The 11,116-nt window shown below is 29.9% G+C and overlaps 1 protein-coding gene across 1 annotated transcript; it reads right to left on the bottom strand.

Moving 5' to 3' along the window:
- Window positions 1–2,699: 2,699 nt before the first annotated feature.
- LOC107925655 (serine/threonine-protein phosphatase PP2A-4 catalytic subunit) lies at window positions 2,700–7,622 on the bottom strand. The gene is made up of 11 exons (XM_016856365.2): window positions 7,295–7,622; window positions 6,787–6,843; window positions 6,547–6,630; window positions 6,094–6,165; window positions 5,386–5,457; window positions 5,131–5,171; window positions 4,837–4,903; window positions 3,971–4,162; window positions 3,786–3,875; window positions 3,331–3,438; window positions 2,700–3,166 (listed from the first exon to the last, which is right to left on the bottom strand). The coding sequence occupies exons 1-11, from the start codon at window positions 7,376–7,378 to the stop codon at window positions 3,101–3,103; spliced, it is 933 nt and encodes a 310-aa protein (XP_016711854.1). The 5' UTR covers window positions 7,379–7,622; the 3' UTR covers window positions 2,700–3,100.
- Window positions 7,623–11,116: the final 3,494 nt, after the last annotated feature.

Here is an 11,116-nt window from a genome sequence, read left to right as displayed (position 1 = left end):
ATTTTAGGGATAATGTCACATATGGTACAAGTACTTTCATAAAACACGTATTTTATTTTCTTTTTTAATACAATACCTACAATTATCCATGATATAATGCCTTCAACTCATATCTTTGCACTAACACAGTACTTTAAAATAGGTTTGAGCAAATTTCAGAGGATTTACAGGGTGAACAAAACATGGTTTACCCTCAAATTCATATACATGTTTCGATAAAAAAAAGAAGAAGAAACAACATTGTAATTTAGTGATGATCATAATCAGATTTCCATCTGGATAGGGCAAGCATCTAACATATCAGCAATATGAATCAAGAGATTCCTCATCTCAACCCTGAACTGATCAGATTTAACGCTTTCGTCGTAATGGATACTTTCGTAAAGCGCAGCGATCTGTTCGGAGTTACCTTCCACTTCGTGCTTGCCTTCAAACAGCCGCATAAGTTCTCATCCATATGCCTGTTGAAAGCGACTTCATTAATGCTGATCCGTCAATGATTACAGCTACCATCTTTTAAATCTAATTATAAAAACCCAGAAGGTGGTGAGTCGAATATGTGTGTATACATACATACATATATGCATATCAACCTCTATGATTATTATAGTTTTAGATCCTGAAGATGAGGTTTTCTGTTTTAGTTGATTTTGTGTTGCTTTGAAAAAGAATGTCTAAGCCACAATCAATATTTTATTTCTTTTGTCTTCTTGTTGCATTTTCTATAATTCAATAATCAATATAACTCTGTTAATTCCTTTGAGTTTAAATTTCCTCTCATATCATAATATAGTTCAAAATTAAAAAATATATTTTTGAAATACTTAGATTAAAATTTTGGATTAAAGAAATTGAATCCAACCTTGCTTTAAATTTGTCACATTTTTTGTCAAATATATAAATACAATAAATATAATTAAATATTTTAATTAAACATTAATATTAAATTTATTTTTTATGGATATTAAACAACTGTTAAAATCTTATATTATTAATTTTTTATTTTATAAATATTTTTTTATTTCATACAAACCATATAAATTTGCACCATATTACATTGGGATGAATCTCAAATTTATATATGAACTATGGTTTAATGTGCAATTGTATACATAAATTTTGATTTTGTGTAATTTTATACATGAAATTTTGATTTAATCAAATTCTTGTAAATTATTAACTTAATTATTTATATAACATCATTTTATGTCTATATATTGCATACGTAAAATAATTATATTTATCTAATATAAAAATAAATTGATATATTTATTTCTTTACATATGCATGATTAAATTAAAATTAAAATTTCAAGTATATATTTGAACTATAATTATAGTTTCACATGTATAATTATACTAAATTAAAATTTATTTAAACAATTATATATTAAATTAAAATTCATATATAATTTTAAAATTTATTCGTTTTACATTTTCATTTAGAATTATTCATCTGTAACGGGTAGTAAACTAACAAATGGGGATCTACGAGATAACGCACCTATTCAATCCCAAGACTATTGGGAATTCCTAGTCGCTACTCAAAGGTGGGATTATCATATGAAACAAATTGGACCCAGTCAAAGGTGGAATTTGTGAACACACCCATCCATAATAATTTGGCTCGAAATTAATAATCGGTTATTAGGCACAATACTACTAATCCTTATTGGCATGATAAATACATTCGAAAGGCATTTATTCATTATTCTCATCTCAATTGGACACATATCACACTTCCACTTATCATCTCCATGTAAATTGTCGGTAACGGCACTACTCCAATGTCAAATTATAGATTCCTACTTCCAAATATATTTGAACATTTAAGTATTAATTAATGCCTTGAAATTGTCCAATTTTTAAATGGAAATTGTTGGAAGCCTCAAAAAGACCATTAAACCATAAGAGTTGAGAATTTACTAATTAACCTTAAATAGGATTTTTATGTAAGCATTAAACATGGGATAAGATAGACGTTTCTCATGATTTTATATCATAGATTCATGTGTAACAATAAAATCTAGAAATTAGAAGAAATTTGGGAGCCCTTGGATATGGCACCAATCTTTGGGAGATAAAATCATTTTGGTTCTTACTTAGGAAACTTGCACGCTAATCACCTCCAAAGAATAGCAAATGAATAGAATGGAACATGAATAAGCGGGGATAAACTAAGCTCACTAATTAATAAATTTACCTTTTAATTTTTCTGCTTCCGAAAAATAACAAAATAATCAAATTATTCAAAAAATTTCATTTATTAGAATGATTAACATATCAAAAGCTCTCTTCATGAAAGAGTTCAAATTTGCCTGCAAGCTAAAATCCACCATATTAACCATCAAATTGACATTTAGAACTCACTAATCGAATTTTTGTTTAGAAAAAAACCTAATAACCCAGTAACTTGAATAATAACTTTCAAATAATTTAAGACTTGGAATGAAAACTTTTGAAAACTTTAATGATAATTTTGTAACGTTTTGAAGTTTAAAGACCTTAGGTATAATTTACCCTAAATAATATTCCCACATTGAAAATAAGACTGAAGTGGTTAACTGATGCATTTAATACAATGTTATTATTATGAATATATATTAACTAACCCTAAATCAGATAAATAGATTTAAAAGAAATATAGAATTAAACTTCAGATTAATCCAGCTGGTGTGTATGATAAAAAGAAGAAAAACAAAAGGAAACACCCACTAAATATTGAACTTATGCATCTTGATTACAGAGCCCCAGAGCTCCAAAAAGATGGGTTAAAGCCAAAAGAAAAAGAGAACAGATAATCAAAAACAAACACAAAAATTTACATTCTGATAGTGTCAGAGTTTCACCAGCTATGACAATCTCTTCAACAGAATATCCAAGTGTAAGATAAATTGATCAACTCGATGATTATAGATCATAAGTTCATAACCCCAACCCATTCCCATGTATGCTTTTGGTACCACCACCCCCCCAATCACCAAAAGAACAGCAGATGCAAAAGATTTCTGTGAAGGATCGGCAACTACCTGACAATGTAAAGGGGGAGAAGAGAGGCCGAAAAGCGGAGTATCTTGAATCAGTTATGGCATGTAGCAGATTCAGAGGAAGTAATCAGGCGTTCTACGGGTAACGTCAGGTTCTCCTCTCCTTGGAGCTGGCTCAAACTGCAGCAAGATGAACTTAATAATGTTAAGCAAAAGAAAAAGCATCATACAATTCAAGTTCAAAAGTTAAGACGTTGATCTTAAACCTTTATTCTGTACAAATGGGCATGCATTGATAGTTAAAGGAAAAGGAGGAGGGGAACATAGAGGACAGAAACAGAAACCTGGATGAATGACTGATTCTTGCAATCATCAACTTCCAAGATTGATGCCATGTTCCCACAGCGATAACAATAATTTGGGGCGCTAAATATAGTAACTACCTTTTGTTCCTGTTGCAAGGAAATAATTTTGGACTTAGAAACAAAGCAACTTATAATGAGCATACAAGCAAAACTTATACTCCTCTGTCACACTATTTGTCTACCTTTCCTTTCCTGGATGTCCCAAAACTATGTCGTTGTTCGTTTTTGAAGACTTAAATCCTCTTTCTATATCTTCCAAAACTATTTTTCATAATTTTTATTATTTTAACTTTTTGCCATTAAAAAAAAGTAAAAAATTACCATTATATAAACCAAAGTCTTCAGCCTTATTCTAAAACTTTGTGAAAGTAGACGAGAGACTAACAGTAGGGAACAGAAAGAGCAATAATTTAAAATTTTGAAATCATGATTACATGCGCCCAGTTAAATCCATCCATAACCAGTTGATGAGCTCTAGCAATCAACTTTAAGCTGTTTGTATGGTTGAACTGTTCAGATATATCCTGCAGAGAAAAATGCAACATTTTGATAATTAAAAAGACTGAAGGAAAGGCAACCACAAAACATCAAAAGAATGATTGAATTGAATATTAGTTACCTGACCAAAAGTATATCCAGCGCCACGTGGCGAGATACCCCAACCGCATCGATCATCTGGATCAGACCACAATAAATCACACATGGGCCCTTCATGAGGAACCTCTTGAACACGATCAAAGTTTCTTACATTATCCAAGGTTTCAATTGACGGGGACAACCCACCATGCAGACAAAATATTTCTGACTCCACCTAAATGAGGAAAACGGTAATAGCAGTTAATGGTAACACCAAAATCTAATTTACAGATTTTGACTACAGTTCTATGTACAAAGGTAAATTGTCCAAATTATAAAGTTTGTTAATCTTTTTAACCAGCAGTAAAACAATATAGTAATAAAGTTGGTTATCCTCATTAAACAATTAATCTTCTGCAGTGAAAAGCATATTGGTGGAATTTTTTAGCAGCATCTTTAGTCTAGATGAAACAAGCACAAGAAACAGCCAATTGCTTCCGTGGACATTCTAAAAGATTTTATGCCATTTTTAAGATAGGAACTAAGAGACTTCTAGGTTCTACTTAAAATGGTCTGAATATGCTTTACAATGAAATTATAGATGGAAAGCTGCAAATCCCAAATGTTTCATGCTCAATGAATAAGGCAAAATGAGATTTATTCGATCTCCAAAACTTAAATTGGATTAAACATTTTAATAATTATATAATACACTAATACCACAACAACAAAATGCATGGAGGACAAAAATAATAGTCAACTGCAAAGCCAGATAAAATGAAGCCCACTAAACATAAAGGTCAAATATCACTAATGTCAATATGAATGTTCTCAGATCTTTCTTTCCTTGACATCCCATTGCTATTACTTAAAATCAAAAGAGTTACGCACTGCATTGGATCAACTTACCAAAGCAGTTAATGGAAAATAGTCAAAAAGGTCTGTAAAGATCTTCCAAACATTAGCACTACCATACCTGTAAGTAAACCACCAGAAGAAGCATTAATATGGATTTGCAAGAAGATGGAACAACTATACTGTTTCCACATGAGTACACCTTATTCACCTTATTTATCATACAAATTGAAGCAAATACAATACCATTTATTTTCTTAACTGGAAAATAGAGTAGTTTAGTAAAGCTAGTAGATTAGATGCTCATGATACTACATCCTGTAAAATGAAGGTTATCGCAGAACTCACTTTCTCAGACATTCGTCGTAAAACCCGTAAACTTGAGTGATCTGCCAAAATGAATGACTCAAGAATTAGCTTGAAATTGAATAAGATAGTTGGTCAAAATTTCATATCAAACTCTGAGTTAAGACTGATATGTGAAGTATAGCACCATAAAATGGCAACATTTGGATGTCTGTGTGTGTTTGTGTTTATGTCAATGTCTGCACAGATGTATTAGGACAAGGTGAGAAGGGTTGGAAGAACATGCAGACTTCGTACCTGGCGACTTTCATGATTTCCCCTGAGAATGGTAATCCGCTGGGGGTAGCGGACTTTTAAAGCCACCAACAGCTGAAAGAGCAAAAACAGATAATTGATATCATCCCAATGGAAGGCATATATGCGTAAGTTAACTTTTGATATAGAGGTCATTTTACAAAGCTTATGCTAGCAAATGCAAAACCTTCAATAAATTTAATATAATATGTATCTTTATGATCAGCAAAGTAACAGTAGGAAAACTTATTTGACTTGTTTTAAGGATCATTTAGCATGGAGAATGCTCCCATTGAAATGGAAAGTAGTGACAAAAACCAATGTACAAAAAAGTTCCCAATTACGTTCAGCATTTCATTGAATTTAACTTCCTTCCACCAGATAGAGAGCCAAAGGTACTAAATATGAGAAATGCAACAACACTGAACAAAAAATTTGCAACCAAAAGGAATCTTCCAATAGGTAAAGGGATCTCAAAATGATAGGATCAAAGGCCACTGATGCTAAAACAAGTCAGGTGTTCTTCTCTGGTTCTGATAAGAGGATCTGGCCACATATCATTCACACAGCTAGCAGACAGAATCCTAAAAATCTTAATCCAATTTCTTTGTAATGTGATGTTTCTGCCTTTAGACCACATTTTAGCAGAAATTAAAAAAAAAATTCATGACAAGGGTAGAAAAAGGCATTTTTCAATTCAACAGTACATACCGTAACAGTTTCAACAGAATAGTACCCACGGTCCACATAATCTCCCATAAACAAGTAGTTTGTATCCGGACACTGTTAATTAGGATAAAACCAACCGTAAGGCATAGTCTCAATATAAATACTGATATGAGCAATTTAGAAAGCAACCAAAAATTGTGTAACAGATGAGGCAACTAAGTATGATAAGTTGTAATAAATCCTATGAATAGCAATATCATTATAATTAAACAAGGTAAAAGCTTAAGTAGAAAAAATTTATGAAAACAAAACTTATGCAGGAAAGTCCCAGAGACAAAAAGCTTACTTGCCTAACACATTCAGAAGAACATAACATAAAAATACCCTCACTACAGTGGCATTTGCTAAATCAAAATACCTCTGCAAGCTCTAAATCTAATCTTCAACAGAAGAACAGAATATAGGAAAAAGAAAGGCCACAATCAAAACAAGTACCTTCCCCCCAATTCGAAAAAGTTCTTGAAGATCATGAAACTGCCCATGAATATCACCACAAATTGTAACAGGGGCTTTTACAGGCTGTGATAGAGAAAAAGAATAATAAAACAAAACAAATCAATGTTTTTTCTTGTTCAAGAATAAGGAATCTCAACATCTCCAACATACATCGGCTAATAAACACATATTGATCATGGAAGCCTGATGTTAGAGACTAAACACAGTAAAATAATAAACCTGGACATTGCTTTCTTCCATTAATATTTCCTTTGCCTTGTCGCATAATGCTCTGACCTAACCAAGATAACACGAAAACAGAGTTACAACCAATTATAACCCAGATGAATCAGGGAAGAAAAACGAGGACTTCTATTGATCAACCTGAAACAATACAAGTAAAACGTAGAAAAGTCTTGCAGCGAACACACAAAAGTTCTCGTGCAAATACACCAAGTTCTTTCAAAATCAACTACATCAAATAAATCAAAAGAATATATAAATGTTTAAAATGGAAGAGAGAAAAAAGTTACTTTTTTTTATTAATTATAACTAAAAATTCACACGGCGATAGCAACTAGTGCTATTGGAATAATATCTTAAAACAAATTCAATTCAAAATCGTTTTGGTATTCATTTCGCAGCCAAATAAAGCCTAGTCTATTAAAATAATTATACAATTAAATTAAGTGCTCAAAATTTCCATACTTTCTTGAGAAACAAACAGATCGTGAAAAAAAAAAAGTACCTGCTGCTCCGAAAGTGGCTTACATTGCATGAGCTGCGAGATCTGTTCATCGAGATCGAGGGCTGAGTCTGTTGGTGCGCCCATATTTGATAATTAAGTAGCAAGAATAGAGCGTGTAAAAAAATCTTTATGCGGATTAGGGATAACCCTAACCCTAGTTTGGTTTGGGAAATGTTACTTTTGCTTTCCTCTACACTCTTTATGTCTAATTGCTTCTGTGACGAAGACGAAATGAAAGAGCGCGTGAATGGAGGTAACGATAGGAGCGTGTAGCGTGAGAGTGTCCGGCGCAGATCTGAGTTTCAAAAATAATTTCTTTTTTGCAAATAGTTTCAAATTGATATAATGACATATTTATCCCCGTACTTTATCAATTTTTGGGTAAATTTTTCCATTAGTCATTCTAAATAATGTTGTTTTTATTTTGCTTATCCAATTTTTTTTTTTGTTAATTTGCTCACTTCAAAAAAAATTTGATTGAATGTTCACTCCACTGCTAAACAGTAATAAAAAGATTAATAATATATTTTCATGTATTATTTTGAATGACCAAAATAAAAACGGCACTTATTTAGAGTGATTAATGAGTAATTTACCCTAATTTTAGAGTAGCTAATATGGAAATGCACAATCAACATTTTGTTACCATTTAACAATTGAGTGATCAATTTGATTAACTTATTTTTTAGGAAACCAATTTAACAAAAAAATTTATCAATTTTGGAAATTTATCTCTCATATCCTTCCATTTCAGTACTCAATTCTAAGTTCCTTTTTAGGTTTTTGGGATAAATATCAAGATTATACGTGAGCTTTGATCCAATATGCAACGATATACATGAACTTTGATTTTGTGTAATTTTATACAAGACATTTTTATTTAATTCGATTTTTACAAACCACTAACACTATTGTCAAATTAGCATCATTTACGGTGATATGTTGTATATACAAACAATTATATTAATTCAATAGGAAAATAAATGTATGTATTTATTTCTTTAAATGTATACAATTGAATCAAAATTAAAGTTTTATGTATATATATAATCCTAATTCAAGTTTCATGTGTATAATTACACAAAATCAATATTCATGCATCAAATTCCACATCAGATCAAAGTTCATTTATAAATTTGATATTTACTCTCTTTTTTTCTTTTTCTTTTTTTACATTTCTACCTATTTTGAGGAAAAAATTTCTAGATTTTTTTTTATTAATAAAATTTTTTGATAAATTTTGGCTAATAAATGGGTATCAAAGCAAGTCTTCTTATTGAACAATTTATTCCATAATCAGAAATGATTCAAACATAATGAAACTTAAACTAACAATAATAATAGCTTTGTGTTACAATTTAAATTCATTAAAAATAGAGCTCCACTAAAACTAAATCAATGATGATGGATTATTGGAAAATGTGTTGGAGTAAGTTAAGTGTTGGTCGCATTAAATAACTGTCAATAGAGATTAAGGATTTTTTTGGATAGGTGATATGTTTGCCTGTTATAATGTAAAAGTAACAGTAATGATAAGATTAGATGTTATAATAATATTGTAGCGTTGGATAAAAAGAAAATTAAACTCACCGCATTAAAAATAAATACCCATCCAAAAGAACCTAACACTACTCATGATAAAGAACAAGACTAGGTTTAGGAAGGTTTTTTTTTTATGTTTTTGTTTTTATTTTTTAATTAATTTACTTGAGGTGTGTAAATAAAATTTTGACAAATAGTGGCATCCTAGAATTGGTCCATATGTTCCTCAAAATCAAACTTTTACCACTAGATGGAAGTACTACACTTATAGATGGCGATAAAGTAGAGGCATTTTTAAAATTGATGTATCACAACAAAAGATTTAATCAAGTAGATTAAATTTCAATTTATTTTCTTCAAAAGATTAAAATTTATAGAAGTGACAAATAATAAATTTGTTCATTTATTTTTAATTTTATTTTTAGTTTAATATTTAAAAAATTGTTAGATTTTATTTTTGAAAAATAAAAAATATTTTTGTCCTCGTTATTTTGATGGTGGCAAATGCATGCTACAACGGCAAATAAGATTGTAACACTCTTTACCTTCATCTTCAAGGATTTTGGATAGCGATGCTACATATGATGTTATTAATTGTTAAAAAAATATTAGTTTGAAAATAGTGAAAAAAAATTGAAAATTAAGTCGGTTTATGATGCTTGTAATAATAATTTAAATAAAAAAAAGTATTTGTGTTATGAGTGAGATGGATCTTGGACGTTTTCGGCTTTCAATCGAATGGCCTTCTCCGTTATTCTCGTACAACAAATCGCTTTAAGTGTAGGCTCGAGCAATTTCAAATCAAACACTGAATTAGAAATGAAATTCTTACTTTCAATAGGAAAGTAAATCTCTCTATTATAAAAATCGATAAAATTATTGTTGACACCATTTTTTTTGAAAACGGGGTCGACTTGGATTTAAAAAAGAATGAAAACGGGAGTCGCCACCAATCCTTTTTTGACGAGGTGTGATCGGGTCACCTCAAAAAGTGGTTGTTTTTAATAAATGATTTAATTTTATTAAAACAACGATTTTGGTCTACGAAATTCAGAAAAATGAGTTCGGGAGCCGGTTACGCACGAGGAAGGATTAGCACCCTCGATACGCCCAAAATTGGTGCCTAGTTGATTAATTAGTGTCTTAGTGTCGAAAATTAAAAATTTGAAAAGTTTTAAAAAAAATACGATCCTTAAAAGAAAATCTGATATCGTGAATTGAAACATAAGATTCTCTCATTCCGAAGGAATATCACATCCAGCACGTTAGGACACGATACTCTAAACCATCGAAACCAAGATCACCTCATAGTTTAATGAAACCATACTTTGAAGCTTTAAGAGGATATTTGGCTATTTAGTCAAACGAGAAATCGAAACCCAGCACGTTAGGGCACGTTTTCTCGAGTTTCCAAACGCGAAATATTGCCTTATTTAGAAAAATTTTCCTTTTGGTGTTTAGTGTCAATGCTTGACAAAACAATAACGAGTACGACAAGGTGAGCAAAGTAAAGTGAGTAACAACAATGCAATAGGCAAAATGAAATGACGAGGCGATTACATAAACAAAGCATACAAATAAATAAATAGAACTAACATTTAAAAAAAACACAAGTGTACACGAATAAATAAGCAAACACCAAATAATGATGATGACAATAAATACAATTATGTAAAATATATATATATGCATGTATAATTTAAAACCATAAAATAAGAAATATATATAAATTACAGAATATGAAAACATAGATAAGTATATACGCATATATGAAATCGGTAAATATTTAAAAAAATGTAAATGTATATTTATATACTTACAAATCGTGATAATATAAGATATATGTATGTGAATTATAAAATATATGAAATATACAAAAAGCATTTTTAAGAGTATAAAATATATAAGTATGTATATGATGTAAAATATGCATAAATATATGTAAGTGTATAAAAATTATGAAGTGTGAAAAAATATGTTTAAATAGGTATAAGTACGTATATCTACATATATATGTAAAAAATATAATATTTAAAAAAGGGGGTATATATATATGCGTAATATATATAAATACATATATAATATAATGTTAAAATATTCACATAATATACATAATAATAGTGTTGAAAACATCTATTAATAATAAATATACACTTATATGTATTAAAGATATATTCATAAATATAAAAAACATATACTAATAATCACAATAGTAAAGATAGAAAATGTATACGTAATATAATGCGAAAATATATAATGTTGTGATATCTAAAACATATA

Source organism: Gossypium hirsutum, chromosome A01, assembly GCF_007990345.1.
Source record: "Gossypium hirsutum isolate 1008001.06 chromosome A01, Gossypium_hirsutum_v2.1, whole genome shotgun sequence".
NCBI lineage: Eukaryota > Viridiplantae > Streptophyta > Magnoliopsida > Malvales > Malvaceae > Gossypium > Gossypium hirsutum.
This window is presented reverse-complemented; position numbering and strand designations above follow the sequence as displayed.

Bases quoted from the DNA above. Each gene is read 5' to 3' on its own strand.
- LOC107925655 (XM_016856365.2), bottom strand. From the start codon at position 7,378: ATGGGCGCACCAACAGACTCAGCCCTCGATCTCGATGAACAGATCTCG. The intron at 6,844-7,294 runs GTACTTTTTTTT...TATCTTGGTTAG, and splicing joins AGCCACTTTCGGAGCAGCAG to GTCAGAGCATTATGCGACAA. The intron at 6,166-6,546 runs GTACTTGTTTTG...CCTAATTAACAG, and splicing joins TTTTTCGAATTGGGGGGAAG to TGTCCGGATACAAACTACTT.